At 41.0% G+C, this 18356-nt stretch overlaps 1 protein-coding gene across 2 annotated transcripts in view; it reads left to right on the plus strand.

Moving 5' to 3' along the window:
- The first annotated feature begins 5002 nt into the window (after positions 1 to 5002).
- Positions 5003 to 18356, plus strand: part of LOC310987525 (homeodomain-interacting protein kinase 3-like) — a 46687-nt gene continuing 33333 nt past the window's right edge. For both annotated transcript variants that reach the window (XM_083973830.1, XM_083973831.1), the window contains exons 1-4: positions 5003 to 5462; positions 11223 to 12349; positions 13284 to 13475; positions 13587 to 13768. In XM_083973830.1, coding sequence (XP_083829956.1) covers positions 11225 to 12349; positions 13284 to 13475; positions 13587 to 13768 — 1499 coding nt within the window. In that variant the 5' untranslated portion in view covers positions 5003 to 5462; positions 11223 to 11224. The remainder of the gene's footprint in view (positions 5463 to 11222; positions 12350 to 13283; positions 13476 to 13586; positions 13769 to 18356) is intronic.

An 18356-nucleotide genomic window follows, 5' to 3' on the forward strand; every position in this document is an offset into this window, starting at 1 on the left:
ACACACACTGCATTGTGGAATAATACTGATGTGGAAAGCTGTCTGTAGTCTCCCAGCACTAGTAACATTTAACATTTAGACAAGAAGAGGAAGCCAGAACCCGAGAGCGTGCACCTCAATCTGACATAATCCAATAAAACAAAAAAACAAAGCGAACAAAAAAAACACTGTCAACCATCTCAGTTGCATTAACTCACAGTGTTGCTTATTTGATGAATCTCAGGCCTCATAATTGTGACCTCACAGTAGTTTTCCTGCATAAACTTGTGTTCAGTGTTACTGGCATGGGCCGGGTACAATCCGGTAGTTTGATTCCTGAGCCGATACAATGACTGGGTTTTAGTACAAAAACTAAAACAAGACTAAGTTACCACACTCGTATTTGTGTCCACTAAACAAAACAACATCTAGGAACAGTATTAAACCACAGAGACAAAACAAAACCACAAGGATATCTAATTAATGATTAAAGATGAGGGCCGTCATTTATCAAGTGTGTATCAGTTTTCAGACGGAAACATATTTGGTCTTCTTTTTGAGCCTTGAAACCTTTTTTATCAATGTTCACAACACAACAGAGATTTTCGGCCGCGTCCCATTACAACCAACAACTGCTTTTAGACACAGCCACCTCTTCGTGGGAGGTAGTATTGGCTTCTCTACTACATTTATATTTATTGGTAGAGCTGTGACATTTGATGAGTTTCCAAAAAGTGACAGAGATTTAAGTAACTTTCTAGATGAAGAACATTGATAAAATTGGTTTAATGTGAAAACAAAGGACTGATTCCCTACTACACTTGTTTAAAGATGAAACATCCCCACCATCCGCTGTGTTCAGTAACAGTTTTTAGACTCAGTGCTACCGACGGTTTAGCAACGCTTAAAAAGTAAAAGAAAAAAAAAGAATAAACGACAGCAGACGACAGCATGCTTCCTTTTTACTGCGGTTGAAGGGAAACGCTGAGACAGTGGATACAAAGATTCATACACAGTTTCTTTTTTTTGTTTTTCTTCTTCTTCTGAGGCTTGAAATCAAATTATTCTTATTTGGGTTTATCAGATTTACTGGATTAGAGTAAGAGAGAAAAAAAAAAACATTGCCAGGACAATGTCAGTGTAAATGATCCAATCTGAAACAAATAATAATACAATTTAAATGTCGCCAGGTCTGCTGCTATCACCCAAAACTGAAAAGAATCTGAACTGAAAAATCTTTATTTATGTAAATTTACATTAACATTTAGTCAAGTTGAAGTTAAAGCTGGAGTCGTTATGGCTATAGAGGTGCTGGTACGCCAATGTGTTTTTTTTTTTTAATTACTATTTAATTTATTTATTTTTTGGACCGGACTAGCCATTCCTTATGCTAAACTTTCAGCCGACTGACTCCTACAGGTTTGAGGACACTAGTTTTGAACTTCATATCTAATTATCTGCAAAAAAAAAAAGAAGAAAAAATTGAATTACTACATTTTCTGAAATTGAACAATCAATAGCTAAAAACCAAGATGACCCCCTGAGCTACTGATGGTCTTGTAATGATATAAAGTTGCTCAAATCAATTCAAACCTTATTGTCACACAGATTTAATTAGGGATGTGTAGACGTTTTGTATCCACTGTATAAGATGAATGTGACCAGACCAGAATAAACTCTTGCACAGGAGGAGGAGGAAGCCAGACCGGTGTTATGGACCAACTTGAACTGTTCAATTGTTTTTTTTTTGTTTTTTTTTAATGAATCAATTCACTTGTTTATAACATTTTCTGATGGTTTATAAGATGTTTAGAATATTTAATTTAGTCGTCAAGCTCTTGGTATTTCCTTTTGAACCTGACATTTCATTTCAGTCGCATATTTTTGATTTAATTCTTATTATAGTCACATTTCTTCATTCCCTCCAGGCAGAATGACATTTGATGCTTGTTAACCCAAATGAATGACATGTTCCCTCGCTGACAACACATTGACTCCACCTACGTATGTTTGTTTGCCATGCCAAGAATAAAGCACTGTTTGTCCCACACAACCACCACCAGCGCAGAGTCTTTGTCCCTGAGAGTGAGAGACGTCAGAGATCCTGGTGAAACTGGGTGAAGCACTTAAAGGGATAGTTCACCCAAAATTCAAATTTCACTCATTATCTACTCACCCTCATGTCGAGTCCTCCGTGCCTTCTCAGAGTTACGGGGGGGTTCACGCAGCAGTATTTGGCCATATAATGGTTGTGAATGGATACCACTTTTCTTCGTCCAAAAAGACACACCAAAAAACATCCAAATACCTCCATAGTGCTCGTCTGTAATGTCCCTCTTGTATTGAAGCCCCGACATGAGAAATTGTTCCGAAAAAAATTAAATAAGTCTATATTTTAAGCTTGTTTGTAGCGGAAGCTCCCAGTGTCTCAGTTCACTGCTCTTCCTGTGTCGGTGCAATGTGCACTGAGTGAAATTTGAATTTTGGGTGAACTATCCTTTTAACAGCAAACAAGTGAGTGAAAGGTCCTGTCACTTGTTGCTGTTGAGCTGTTTGTGTGTGGAGTACACAGATGAGACAGCAGGTGGAGCCAGATCTCCAGCTCATTATCTGATCTAACCATATATAGACTATAACATACAGTACAGTAGCTGAGAAGATTGTGGTATAGCTGGTATGACTGGTATGGCTGACTTGTACCTATAGATCCCGTCCGCCCACACTGGAAAAATGAATGGATTATAATGGCAGCAAGCAACATAAGGACTGAAACAATAGAATATCTTGTCTTGTTTTCTATTCTTCCTCTTTGTAGTGTGTTGTTGGCTTCAGAGTGGAAGTTATTCCCGTATTTAATTTTAACTTTTAAAACAGCACACATACCAAACCATCTGATAATTTTAATGATGCAAATTGAAGCAAAATAAGAAGAAAACACTGTAATTAAGTCATATCTAATAAAAAAGAAAGTAGATCTTTCTTTTGGTTTTAAATTAAACAAAGAACATTGAAAAGACTACAAGAAAGAAACTTACATAAGGACTCCCAATCCCACATATAAATATTTATATTCAATAATTTATTACTATTACTCATACTACTACTCCTCCCAGTAGGTTACTGATATTTCCTGACAAGCTTATCAGTTTCTCTGCAACAATAAACAGTAGGCTAGATACTAGTGAGAGTTCAAACTTATCTAATCCAACAATCATCAAAACAAATATATAAAATATTGCAGCTCACACATGAAGCTGTTTTGGTTACGGTCTTAATTAACTGGAACTTGCATAAAAAAAATGGTATCTGATATAATTAACCCTGTAAATGTGTTGCAGTCAGATAAGGTATAAGGTCTGTAGTTAGGAGTCAGCCACCATGTAGTTAAATGTCCACAAGGTGGCGCTGGATCACCCACAGTGACACCTCTGATGTGTCAGAGGAGGAAGAGCACAGGTGTAAAGAAAAAGGTAATAAAGTGATGTGTCGGGGCAGAATTACAGTGGATGACTGAGAGACTACACAGAGATGCTTTTAGATATTTTATTGTTTTATTTTACGATTGCTTTTATGTGTGTGTATACTTATGATTTGTACACTTTTTCTTTTTAGCATATCCTCCTCCAAGTTGTATGATTCATATGTCTATATACTGTACAAGTTGCATATATGGAGAAATGTATTCTTAATTTCCTTATTCCATATCCTTATTAGCTTGATGATTTGACATCTCTTAACACGAATGCAAATGTTTATCTTCCCCTCTCTGGATGTGTACATTTTCACAAAAGTTTCTTCTTTATTTTGTTTTTATTTATATTTAGTTGTTACTGTATTTTGTACTTTTACTAATCTTACTATCCCTCCCTCTTGTTTTTTTTGCACAATGCACGTGTCACAATCCGTGTAGGTGTCATAAATACTGGCAATAAAAGCTTGTCTGATTCACAATGCAAAAATAAAAACCCTACTTAAAACTAAAAGAGACAAAATGAAGAAGGCAGATTTTGGGGCAGTAAACAAATAGGGAATATTCAATAAAGTAGCTAGCTAGACATTGAAGTATGGACTTTTATTCAATATTGCTTATATAACTCCAAAGTGATAAATAGCCTAGAAAAAGTTTTAATTGTAATATGTCTATGTAAGTACAGGTGCATCTCAATAAATTAGAATATCATGGAAAAGTTTATTTATGTCAGTAATTCAATTCAAAAGGTGAAACTCATTCATTATACTGTACATATAGATCCATTACATACAAAATGAAACATTTTATGTCTTTATTTATTTAATTAATGTAATGATGGTTTACATTTAATGAAGACCCATAAGACCAATAAAAAAAAATTCATATGGAAATGTTGGCCTTCTGAAAAGTTTGTCAATTGATATGCACTCAGTACTTGGTTAGGACTTTTTTGACTTGAACTAATGGAAATGTACTTTTCCATGATATTCTAATTTATTGAGATGCACCTGTGTATACACTGCAAAAACTCAAAATCTTACCAAGAATATTTGTCTTATTTCTAGTCAAAATGTCACTTCTAGTCAAAACAAATCAAATTATACTCAAACTAAGACTTGTCACATAAAAAATAGCTTGTTTTTAGACACTTTTTTACTTATTTCAAGCATACTATTTTCACTTGAAATAAGTAGAACAATCTGATAGTGGAGCAAGTTTTTCTTTCTTATTACAAGCACAAAAAAAACTTGCTTTCACTGGCAGATTTTTCTACTTATTTCAAGTGTTTGAAATAAGTGAAAATTATCTAAAAAAAAGTTATTTTAAGTGGGAAGAGATTAGTTTTGACTAGGAAATGATACATTTTGACAAGAAATAAGACAAACATTCTTGGAAAGCCTTTGAGTTTTTGCAGTGTAGGCTATAATGCACTACGGAAGTGTAATGTTTTTGACAGTGTGACATTTATAGACATCTCTCTCTCTCTTTCCTCCTCCCTCTCTCTCTCTTTCCTCCCCCCTCCCCTCCCTCACATTCCACACATGCGGAGAAGCAACAAGCTACCGAACCAGCAGCAGCAGCAGCGAGCGGCAGCAGCGCGAGCTCCTCTCTCTCGCGGACGAGCCGTTATTAACATGCAAAAGTTCAGAAACACGAGCCCTCGCCTCGAGTGGACGCGTTGAGAGCGACGTGTTGTGTTGTTAAAAGAAAAAGAAAAAAAAGGGGCTGCTGGCTGTTAAAGAAAACCATGGGACGCGGCTGGCTGTCGTAATATCTAGTTGTACGTGTTGTTAGTTTTGTTTTATTAAATTTTTATTTTTTTATTTTTTGGTTGGAGCCTCAAATGTGCGAGAAAAAGTCGCTCGTCGTTGAACAAGATGGCAGCAGCACCAGCAGCAGCAGCAGCGGCAGCCGCGGCGGCATCGTTGCAGGATATGACTGTGGTGCGGGTCCTCGTCGCTAGCCTGTTCCTTGACGCTCTGGGTGGTGTGAATTACTGGTCTTACTGAAGGTATGGCTACTTTATTTTGATATAAAATCAGACCTAAATGGGTGTAAAATACATGTTTCTGCGCTGAGAACTGTGTCGTTTTTTAGTCAATCAATCAACCGTTGAGGGGACTTCGCTCTTATGCTGCGTTCGAGACAACTCGGAACTCGGGGTCTTTCCGACCTCCTACTTGGGGAAAAAGTGCGATCGAGCAAACGCCACTTACATGTCGGAGCTCCCACTCGGGGAAAGTCGGATAAAAACAAAAAAAAAATCTACTCCGACTTTTCCGGGAATCATTCGTTTGACGTCAAACAACAATCCGCACCCCTGCAGAACCACACACCGTCAATGGTAAAAACATCGATCAAAATGCGTTTCAGTGCCGACGTACATCAAAACGTTATGAAATATACAGTTTTCGGTCGTTTTGTGCCCTTTGTAATGTTTTAATGCACTTTTTAATGCAAAGTTTTTCCCAGTCCGCCATGTTTTTTAGTTATTCTGGCGTGGTGGTGCGTCTCTTTGAACGCTTTTGAAGTCGGAAAACGGGAGTTTTCAACGGGGAGGTTCCGAGTTCCGAGTTGTCGCGAACGCAGCATTAGCTTAGCTCACTTCAGTTCTTTTTTCCCCCAATGGTAAACAAGAGTTAGCAGCGAAGGCTAACAAGTTAGAGCTCCTAATGAATAGTTGCTCTATTTATGTATGTGTGTGAGGATTGGATTTCGAGTAACTTTAGCTGAAGAGTTTATAAAAAATGTTGACGTAACCTTGTAAATATCTGCATATAAGTGACAAATATATTAGGTAAACAGGATAATTAAATACGTAGCTTCGCAGATTCGCTTAGTATGAATTACTTATCTTGGTTATTGAGTTTGTTACATGTGGTGTGTGACAGACACTGACTATTTATCTGCTTGTCACTTAGAACATAAGTTTCAACAGGTGTCTAGGCTAGAGTTGCCCTTCCCCCCCAGACACACACAAGCACGTACACACACACACACACACACACACGGACACATACGCGCATACACACACACAAACACGACACTCCTCCCATATGTTAACTGTCTCCTAGATTGATCAGTAACAAATTGTGTGTACAGCTGGCATTCTTGTACAACTGTGAGACACACCACAGACACACACGTGTACGTACACACACATACATGCACGCCCGAGGACATAGGCGTACACACACACCTATGCCTGTCGTTTTAAGGCTCGGCTCATGTTGCACTGTGGGATATCAGGCTACCTAGTTTGGCAATGGGGGAGGAAGAGGAGGAGGGGGAGGTGTCACAGCTGTGTCTTAGCAACTGTCCCTAAAAGACGGATGGATGTGGCACGTTGGCAGACACACACACAGAGAGGGTGAAATCAGATCACACCAATCACACTAGCCATATGGTGGTGGGTCTTTTAGCTTGAACTATGTCTGACTATGTTTGATCAGTTGCATCATCAGGTTGACATCTGTCAGTCTTTTTTCAGCTGTTGGAAAGTGAATGATGATGAAAGTAGTTTCTGGCTTTGTACACACTGTTATTTACTGATCAACCAGCTGATAAATACTGTTATTATCTTTTGAAAAATACTTTGTCAGCTGGAAGAATTTTAACTATGGTGTTCACATTTCTGTCTGGAAACTGTCCATAATCGCAAGTCAGTGCAGTCGTAGTTAAATTAGTTTTGCATGTGAGTTTGGGTATTTTATTCTAACTTAATTGGAACTGGTGTGTTTTTTTTCTTCTTTTACAGCCAGGGGTTTTTTCACTGTTAGTTGGAAGGAAAGTTTGGTCATAATAACACGACAGCTTTTAATCTGTGTCAGCAGTGTATGTGTTAAAAATCACCCTCACCCACTAGTCATGAGAAGCAGTGTGAGTTGTATTGTAATCTTGACGCCGAGGCAGAGGCACACCCCTGAGCCTGCCTGAGCCTGTGTGTGACAGCGTCAGTGGTTTAGGGAGGCCACTCGCTCGCAGCAGGCCTTTCTTGTTGAACAAAAACTTTGCTCTATGGAAGGTCACTTTCATAAGTGTGTTTATACCGTGTCTGATGTAGCTTTAAAAACTGGAATCACCTGACAGTGGAGTGTAAACGCAGTCAGGCATAACATATGCCTCTGTTTGGAAATATCCAGGACGTGTGGCTGACATGCAGCCTTGGCCTCTTGGCCTGTTATACAGAGAGAAAAAAACACTGCAAAAGAGATTTTAAAATAGTTTTGAATTGAAAATAGTGTTGAATCTGAACAGTGGTGCATAGTGGAGTTACATTTGTCAGGCCAGATCAGGTCTGGGCCACATTCACAGAACAAAAATGCATCCAAGATCAGATATCTAGAAGGAATTTCTTTGTCAGATGTGGGTTACAATGAAAAAAGTAGATGCAAACATAGCCTACTGGATAAAAGGTGAAGTTAAAACTTGACATGTAAAGAACAAACCTTGTTCTGCAGGTCGCTTTGAGTGTAAATGTCATGACATCTCCTCTTGTTGTTAAGTTCTCAAAAAGGTTAGAAGCATAGTCAAATGAGACGTATCTCTGGGACAGATCTCTGTTATGTCAGTTGAACTGTCGCATTGCACAGGTTGTACCTGAAGCAGCAGCCAGTTGAGTTCACAGTTTGAGTTTGTTCACATATTGAATTTTCCCCAGCATTAGATTAACTCAGGTTTTGGACCGAAGCATCAAAACTGAGGATATTGTTTGGTGGCCATCACACAAAGTAACAAAAGCAATACATGTTCATAAAAGAACATTTCAGTAGCTTCCCACGCAGACAGATCAATTAATGATTGACATCAGTCAACAGTCGTGCATCTGTAAAATGTCAGAGTCGGAGAACACTCATGCCTCGTGGTCGTATCATTGGCACTTTGCTTGCTGTGCTGTTCCACTTTGTGTGAAACTGACCCTCGGGTGTAGTGAGCAGGGACAGGCCAGCGATGCGTTGGGCTTCCCCCATCTCCCATTACAGCTGACCAGTTCCCCTTTCCAGTAAGGGTGACATGACATGGTGGCTTAGGTGTGTATTCGCTTTGGCAGCTTTTTGGGAACTGCTTTATTTAGACCGCAATCTCCCTCAGGACGAAGGTGATAGGGGAAGGTGCCATTTTGATACTATGCAGGGAGTTATAGCTAGTAATAACTAGTTCTCTGTGCACCAGGGCTCGGTACTGCTACCGTTTACTGAATCAATTCGATTCCAATTCGCAGGGTCCCGATTCCATTCGATTTCTGTTTTGATTCGATATTGATTCATTTAGAGATATTTTAGTTTTGATACCAGTTTTGCGTGGTTATGAGACTTTCACAGAACTAATGCTGCAAATTGTACAAAGGTGGAACTCACTAACCTGGTGCGTTATTGAAAATATTAATGTTTACATTGAAAATTGAGCAGTTACATTAATGCACATTTATTTAACATGACAGAAGTAAACAGTGCAACTCCTCAGTACAGTCATGGGTGATAATTCAAGTACTGCAGTCAATGTGCACATTACAGCATGTGAATAGACACAACCTAACAGCAGCATCTGCTCTGTGATCTTGTCTGGTTAGCCGCGATTTGCGTGAGACTAACAAACAGGAAATGGCATACAGTACTTAGAAAAGATTGAGCAAAGGATTTTATGAATTGGATATGGGATCTTTCAAATAAAGATCGATATGATCAGAAAATCGATTTCTTTAAAAACCCAGCCCTACTGCGCAGTGTGCACCAGTCTTATTGTAACATTTACATGTTGGTGTTGAGTATCTTTATTAGCATGTTGAGTGATACTGTAGAGACAGCCCTTACACCTGAGCCGAGACACCTGTTGAATAAGCTGCACAATATAGCTAACCATAAATTTGCAATGTGTGATACTGCGCCAGTGATATGACTTAAATTAACAAATGAAGCTGAATGAAGAACATCTCCTCCACCATTAGCCGTCTGCTGCAGGTTAACGCTGCACAGAGGAGGGGCTGCTGTCTCCGCCTGTAGTTATAGGTTAACAAATATGTGTGGCAAATGTCACTGTGCAGTCTAGACACAGTGTTTTTCTGCTCTCTCTTGTTCATAACAACTCAGAATTAGCAGTTGAAATATTCTGTACTAGCTTTCCTCCATGTTCAGAGCTCGTTCAACAGGTGGTGTGATGACTGACGCTAATTGCTTTCCTGTGTGTAAAGGTTGGGATGACATTTAGAGCCGCAAATGTAGTTGTTGTTGTCAACTCCGGGAGAAAAAAGTCCACTCACTGGTCTCCACTGCTGCCTCTGTGCTGTGTGTGTGTGTGTGTGTGTGAGGCTGCATTACGACACCAAATTGAAGTAGTGTTTCATTCTGGTTAATCTGGTCCTGTGTGACTGCATTGTGTGTGTAAATAACACGGTTTTCCTTATTTCATTGCATTTCTGTGAGTCTTTTGGGATGTGTTTATTGCACATGTTCACAGACCCTATAATTAAACTTCAAAAAGAGTAATTAGAATAATAAGTGTTTTATTGTTTGTGAACCTTCTAACCTACTACTTATACGATCCTGTACGTTCTTAGGAAAATAACTGCTTTCCGGTTTGTATTCTTCAATTAGTTAAATTAAGAAAAGAAATTTATAATTTGAGAGGGTTATTGATGTTTGAACTAATGTGTAAAATACAAATGTGTTTCAGTTTTGGGGGTTAAAATATGGAAAAAGCTCAGTGATGAGTTGAAGTTGTGTAGTTCTCTGTTGAGTTTTAAGAAAGATTTAAAAGTATAATGAAACTTTTTTGTCTTGGTTTTGTACTGTTGCTATTCTAGGTAATCTAATCTCATGGACTGTATAGGATCGGCAAATATAATATATATTTTTTTGTGTGTGTGAAATGTATGGATGCAACAGGGATGCACGATTTTGCCATTTTTTTAAACCGATACCGATAACCGATAACTTTGTACTTCCAAAAGCTGATACCAATACCGATAACCGATAACATACCTGGAGATAAGACAGACTAGTGAGGACCTAACATACGTATATCACGACATCAATACTATAAACAAAACCAAAAAAGTTTTGACTCTTTAAATGAAGATATTCTATTAGCAACAAGCCTTTCAAACATTTGATAAAATATATCAAATAATCATCATCATTAAAATAAATGTATGATAATAAGTGCTGACTCAATCTTCAAGGCAAAATGGTTGACTCTGATGTTGGTGTTGTGTTGCTATTCTAGGTATTCTAATCTCATGGACTGTATAGGATCGGCAAATATAAGCCTTGGGCTACAGCCTATTCCATTTTCGGTCACTGTATGACTTTTTTTTGTGTGTGTGAAATGTATGGATGCAATAGGGATGCACGATAACTTTTTTTGGAAACTGATACCGATAACCGATAACTTTCTGCTTCCAAAAGCTGATACCGATACCGATAACTGATAACATACCTGGAGATAAGAAAGACTAGTGAGGACCGAACATATTTCATGACATATAATATATATGACATGACATATAATACTATAAACAAAACCAAAAACAGTTTTGACTCTTTAAATGAAGCAGGCCTTTCAAACATTTGCTAAAAGATATAATTAAAATAAATGTATGATAATAAGTGCTGACTAAATTGTCCACGCAAAATGGTTGACTCTGATGTTGGTGTTGTGTGACCGAAATAAACTCATTCATTGATTCATTCATTCATGACGACGACATTTGTGTGAAATTGTGTCAGTGTTGCCGTCACCTTTACTAATGTGTGTGTTGTCTCCTGTTTGGTAGGTATGGCCTCACAAGTCTTGGTCTACCCATCACACCTGCACTCAGCGCAAACAAGTGCCTTAGGAACCAGCAGAAGTGGAACCAGCAGCAGCAGCAGACACACGGGTGAAGCCCGCCGCACTAACAACACCAGCAGAGCCTTTCAGCACCGACCCCCTCCCAAAACCTACGTCATCGGAGTCAACTACGGAATCGCCTATCCCAACAACGTTATCCCATCCTCGGCCGGCGCCGATTCAGGACGACAGCAGCAGCAGCAGCAGCAGCAGCAGCGCAGGGGAGCGCCGCTGGACGACAGGCAGGAGGAGTGGGCGTTGTTGCAGGCGGCCGCATCGCAGAGCGAGGAGGAGGAGGAGGAGGAGCGACGTGACGAAGGTCCAGATCAGGAGACTCTTCGGCAGAGCGGAGGAGGCCCAGAGGAAGGGAGGCCCCGCGGGGACAGTGGTGGTGGTGGGACGCCGTCAGGAGGCGGCGGTTTGGACTGTGGGCTACTGAGGAGAGCCTGTATCGGAGCGGAGGAGGAGGAGGAGGAGGAGGAGGAGGAGCAGGGCAGCAGAAACAGACGAGTCCAAGCTAGAGGGGGATACGTTAACCTTCTAGACACAGGTGCCAGCCAGAGATGTGAACAGACGGCGGGCGAAAGTAGAGAACGACCGCAGGAGAAGAGCTGCATCGGAGCCATGCAGATAGTGGAGGAGGTGTCTGCGCTACCGTCACTTCCTCCGCCCGTGGCCATGTTGCAAACCGGCACCGGCGGGAACAATGCGGACACTGTCAGAGTCGTAGGAGGAGGAGGAGGAGGAGGAGGAGCAACGCTGCCCGCTGCTCAGCACAGCGCGGCCGACGGAGTGACGGGCGGGACCGGGACCGGGGCTGGAACTAACGGTAGCAACGAGACGGTGGCGGGAGCTACGGTGACGACGAGAACGGGGTCGGGAGACGGCGACTATCAGCTGGTTCAGCACGAGGTTCTGTGCTCGTTGAAGAACAGCTACGAGGTGTTGGAGTTCCTGGGCCGAGGAACCTTCGGTCAGGTGGTGAAGTGCTGGAAGAGAGGGACGAACGAAGTCGTGGCGGTGAAGATTTTGAAGAACCATCCCTCCTACGCTCGTCAGGGGCAGATTGAGGTGAGGATCTGTCTATTTCCTGTCTTGCAAAACTGGCAAACTTCTCAAATATCGCTGAAGCATTTTAACGCTCTCGTTTTTCAGATGTATCGATATAAAAGTGTATCGCAAAAGTGTTCTGGAAACACTTATTTCGGTTCGAGAACATCACACAGCTCTTTGAACGTATCCTGGGGGAGTGGGATGGGAGGGGAGAATATCACTTTTTTTTTTATTTACTTATTTATTTATTCTCTTCTCTGGTTTTGTTCTCTCATCCCAATTTATTTCTTATTTAACTCTACTTTTTTTGCCTGCTGTGTCATGTCTTTATTTTTGTCACTTGTATTGCACAATGAAAAAAACAGAAATATTCACCGCTGAATATTTCGCAATTTCGTGTCGTTTAGAAAAAAAAGAAGAAAAAAAAAGAACATATCCTGGGTCATCCTGAAATATTGTATCCAGAGTTTGTCTGTGAAATCTGCATCCACAATCCTCTCCCAGATATCACCGTATTCGTGGCCGCTGTGCTTTGCGTTTGAGCAGTCAAGCGCTGCCGTCGTCTCCTGGTAAAAACAGTAACAGCAGCAGCTGTAGCGGCAGCTGAGATCACCGTCCCAACTAACACGGAAACGCAAGACGCTTACGTCCGTGGGATATCGCGAGACTAGACTTTACGAGAGTTGCGACTCATTCACAAAAACACCTTTAATGGAAATACTTTGCGAATAGCAATTGTACTTCAGAAATATCGCTTGTATTTTGCGAACACCTGTAATGGAAACCCAGCTAGTGTCTGTGTTTTTATAGAAACTGACGAGCGGCGTGTTTAATCTTTCTAGATGTGTCAGAACTGCCTGTTCGTTTATATTTTCCTTCCATTTTTCCTCTTACATGTGAAGATCTGAACTGAACCTGTTTGTTTTCTGTCTCGGCTCTGAATCCCCCCCAGGTTGAGATCCTGGCCCGCTTGAGCAGCGAGAATGCAGACGAGCACAACGTGGTGCGTGCTCTGGAGTGCTTTCAGCACCGCAGCCATACCTGCCTGGTGTTTGAGATGCTGGAGCAAAACCTGTACGACTTCCTGAAGCAGAACAAGTTCAGCCCACTGCCGCTCAAAATCATCAGGCCGATCCTGCTGCAGGTGAAGTGACCGTGGTTGAGCTCGTACATATTTAAAATCCTCTTTTTAGGCCTGGTAGAAAGCAGCTGTGTCACATTTGCTCATGTTCTGTATTGATGTTTTTCTGTGCAGGTGGCTACAGCCTTAAAGAAGCTGAAGTCTCTGGGTTTGATCCATGCGGACCTGAAGCCGGAGAACATCATGCTGGTTGACCCCTCCAGGCAACCGTACAGAGTCAAGGTTATTGACTTTGGCTCAGCCAGTCACGTCTCCAAGGCTGTGTGCTCCACGTACCTGCAGTCCAGATACTACAGGTGAGAACCGTCGCCGTCAGCTGCATTTATGAACAACCTTTCACTACTATCTTCCACTTTAGTATCAGGGTCTGTTACATTCCTTTCTATGTTTTCACACGTGCACCGCGACCCTGAACTTATCTAGACTTTGCCTGGAGGAGCTCATACAAATGTCGAATCAGTTGGACCAGACATTTAACAGACTGTTCTCTGCCACCTCCCTTGTACAAAGTCCATGCAATTTCCGCATGAGCCCGTTTGTGAAAAGAGCAGTTAATTTTGTGGAGACTTCTCAGAAAGCCTTCGGCTGCATTAATGACATTCTCTATCCTGCCTCCTGCTCGTTCTTCCCAGACACCACCCTCGCCTAAACCCGAGTATGTTCAGTAGGTGTGTGTGCATGCACCAGCTTCTTTAGACTATGTTCAGACCTGAACATTATGAAGAACTCGTATAAGAAAATTTCTCTCAAGAAGTTGTGATTGTTCTGGTTTCCACAGCCCAGATTCTGTATTTATGACGAGATGTTTAGTTTTTTTTCGCATTTAAAAGTTTGATGTTACTTTGAAAGACAGATATTTTGTGCTGTGAATATTTGGGGAAGTTTTTATCAGCTCAGTTATTGAGGCAGAAGATGAATTAACATTGCATTTCCAGTCAGAAGTCGATTAGGGGATCCGTTCTTCAGATTACCTTACTGACACAGAATAAAGTAGTGCAGAAAAAGTGACAGTGAATTGTATTTCATTTTGAACACCAGTCAGTTTTGTTGTGGGAGAAACCAAGAGCAGTTCAAAGGAAGTAGAAGGCCGCACACATCAAAAAGAAACTCAGCTGTTTTTAAGTAGAACAAAATGTTCAGAAATTAGTTTAACAGGTTAGAATATTTCTGAGACAAATGGGATTCGCCTAGAAGTGAAGTGTTATGTCATTTGTCATCCTGACATGCCAACACAGTGGGCTGACGTGGCCCCCCGGGGGAAATTGTTGTTTATATGGGTGTGTGTATTTGTTTCCCACAGGGCTTAGCAGAGTCTTGCCCCAGCTTTATATGTTTAGGCCTTCTCTCTTCTTATGTAATGTGAAGTGCTCTGTATTAACCTGCACACCCCCTCCATCCCCTCTCCCTCTCCTCCCTTCCTGCTCCCTCCTCTCTCTCCTTTTGTCTCTCTCTGTCTCCACTTTTTGTCTTCTTCGCCTGCTGTCTGTCTCTACGCCTCGAGTGGCTCCCTCCCTCTCTATACTAAAGCACATATGTGTTTTTGGCGGCGTGCCTGCATGCATAAGTATCTGCTCCATGTTCGGAGTGTCACGCCCTGAACTCTGCTGCTGCTGCTCTTGCGTAACTTGCAAAAGGAACTGAGATGTTTATATGAGGAACAGCGTAATGAAATATTTGGCATGTCTCATAGGCCGTGGCGAGAAGGAGAACGTGCTTATGAAACACAGACAGAATTTGTGAACTCTGAGACATTGTCGTTCGCATGAACTTGAAGTTACTAAAGCTTTTATTGTGCGTTGTATGCCACGCAATATAATCAAGGAGCCGTTGTGGTTAAAAAGCAGAAGTTAGCGATACAATGCACAAAGAAGAACATCTGTGCAACATCAAAACCTGCGCCCCTTGTTTGAAACGTACTGTAAATTGTTGACTTGACTTATTGCGTTCTCGTGGGCATGTGGAAGTTGGACGATGCGTGACATGTTTCATGACGTCCGAAGCTTGTTACCAAGGCGAAGCATTTCCTTGTTTTTAACTATAGAGCAGCACAGGGTGGCAACTTTTTTTACTTTACTCACCCTCTGTTCCTGCTAGCACGTTTCAAGCAAACGGGGACGGCCGAGTTGGGTAAACTATTGCAAACTCTTCAAACATTATGCAATCTGTGACAAACGCTGTTGTGTTACTGGGTACGTCTGCAGCGAACGCTCTGCAGTGCACACACCCTCGATCATATTACCCTGTATGCAACGCAGTTTATCTCGATAGTAAATGAGATAACTGAGTAAAAAAAAAAAAAAAAGAGGTGGTACACTAAAGTGAGGCCTTCCTGTCTTCTTGACAGAAAGAAATTCAGCCAGATTGAAAATCTAATGCCAAAAAAAAAGCCAGTTGCAACTTCTCTATTTTAGCAAATGCAAACTCTCTCTGAGGATGAGACTTGAGCTATAGCTGTTGCATAACATGAACGCATTGCTCTCAGTTGACCTGGTTAAGTGTGTATGAGTGAGCTTTTCATCTGTGCCTGTGTGTGTCTGTGTGTGTGTGTTTTGTCTTTGAGCTGTGTCGGCAATGCTCGCAAGTTTAGTGCAAAGTTAAAAATGGGGCCTGGCCTGGCACAGAAAATTCAGGAAGGTCAGTCAGGACACAAAAGGCCAAGGAAGAATGTGGTATGTGAAAACCCACATTTAGATCCAGGAAAAAACATTCAGACATTCCTGTGTGTTTCTGGGTGTGCTCATGTGTGTGTTCGTGCTTGTGTGTGTGTGTGTGTGTGTGTGTGCCCCTGTCCATGTAACAGCTGCCAAGGCTGGATCCTTCATGTAGGTTACACAATGTACCCTAACATGCTTCACACAATACTCCAATTCAGACGTGATAAAAGGGTTTCTTCTCTCAGGATGGAAAATTGATGTGTCAAGGTTGGTAACTTTACCTGCAGCCGGAGCCACGAAATTATATTGACCTGAAATCTTTTGAAGTGTAACACAGTAATCTGTTTTTTTTTTTTCTGGGCCCATCATCACTTCTGTCGATTGTTTTTTTTCTCTTTGCTTTTGTACCTCTTTTTTTAAATGAAATAATGGGAGGCCACTGGGCGGGGTGGGTAAAGTTAATATGTTTTCAATAGGACATACTGTAACGGTACATTTTGTATTGATTATAGTTTGATGGTCTGTTACATAAGCTGCCAGTGTTTGCACTCTGACTCTGCACGTAGAGCCGGCCCCACTTACTCATAACTTCTCCTGCTACATGGAGGCAGCAGCATTGCCCCCATACACACTGCTGCGTTTCCCTCTATGTAGGCCTCACACCTGTATGAGCTGCGTGTGCTGTACAGTAGTAACTGCATGGGGACCAGAGGCTTCTCTGTGCAGCCGCCATGGCAGCGGTAGCCTGGGATGTTGTTATTTTGAGGATACTTGGCTCTTATTCAAATGATACTTGAAGTTTACACAAAGAAGCCTACATACAAATACAATTAGTATGCCTCGCCTTTATGGATAGAAAATTCAGCTGTACAACAAAATATCTTTCTATAACCAGAGATACACATTCAGAGAGGGTAGAAAAATAGAATAAAATAATATATAATAAGCCCTCTGGAATGAAATAATGATAGAAACACAATTGTTTCGGAAAATCAACCTATAAGAAAAGTCCGGCGGGTGTCGAGCCTGTGTCACTGCAGTTAAAACTCACGCAACACAACAAAATACCATAGTAAGTAGGGCTGGGTACTGCTACTGATTTACTAAATTGATTCAATATTGTTTCATTTAGAGATACTTCAGTTTAATACCAATTTTTGCTCGGTTATGAAAGAGATTTTCAAAGAACTAAGAAAGATGAAACTCTCGAACCTGGTACATTATCAAAAAATATCAATCTTTACATAAAGAATTAGCCCAAAAGCAGTTACATTAATGCACATTTATGTAACATGACCCACTACACAAGTAAAACGGTGCAACTCTTCACTCTAGTTGTGGGTGATAATCGTGATTGCGCAGATCTAACTAAGGAAACAAGAAATGGCGAGCATTAAAAGATCGATCTAAGGATTTTACGAATCGATATCAGATCTTTTAAATTAAGAATTTTAAGCCCAGCCCTAATAGTAAGCTGTGCAAAGCGCCATCAATTTAAATACAAGCTTAATGGTTCAGTGAAAAACAATTTCTGACATGTATTGGGACATACACAAAAGGACGTTTGGTCACACTAAAGTTTTACCATCTGCTGCTGATAATCTGCATCTGAGACACTCAGAAGACTTTATTAGATACAGAAAAATACAGAGTTACACTTTCCTAAAGCTGCACAAGCCTCCTCATGCACACTGGTGGTCACACGCCACATCAAACAGCACCGCAAATAGATAATGAACCTGTGTGACACACGGCACGACCACGTCTGTTAAAAGAGTCTCCGTGGTTCAGTTATTTTTGAGACGGTTCAGACTTAAAGGACCCGATGAGGCGTGTGTTGTGTTTACATGCTTATTAAAGAGAGCGGGGTAACGACGTGCAGCGCGGACTGGATTCGGTCTCAAACCGCTGTGGTGAGGCCCTGAGCCTTAATGATATGCACGCTACCCAGCGAGCTAACGAGGGGCCCTGTCATTTACTTATAGTTATTAATGTTTCATCATGATGCAGTGGAGGAAAACATGTCACTGAACTCTTTTTAAATCAACTGAGGGAGCACTGGTCATATTTATTTATACACATTTTTACATTTCCTTATTTTGCATTTTCACATTTTCTACCAGGAAAGGAAACCATGTATTTGCATTTTATTTGCACTTTATTTTGTCCAGTAAAAGTTCATCAAGTACATCTGACATGTAGCTGTGACTAACAACTGAACATGAAGTCC

This window comes from Trachurus trachurus, assembly GCF_905171665.1.
Source record: "Trachurus trachurus genome assembly, chromosome: 6".
NCBI classification, from domain to species: domain Eukaryota; kingdom Metazoa; phylum Chordata; class Actinopteri; order Carangiformes; family Carangidae; genus Trachurus; species Trachurus trachurus.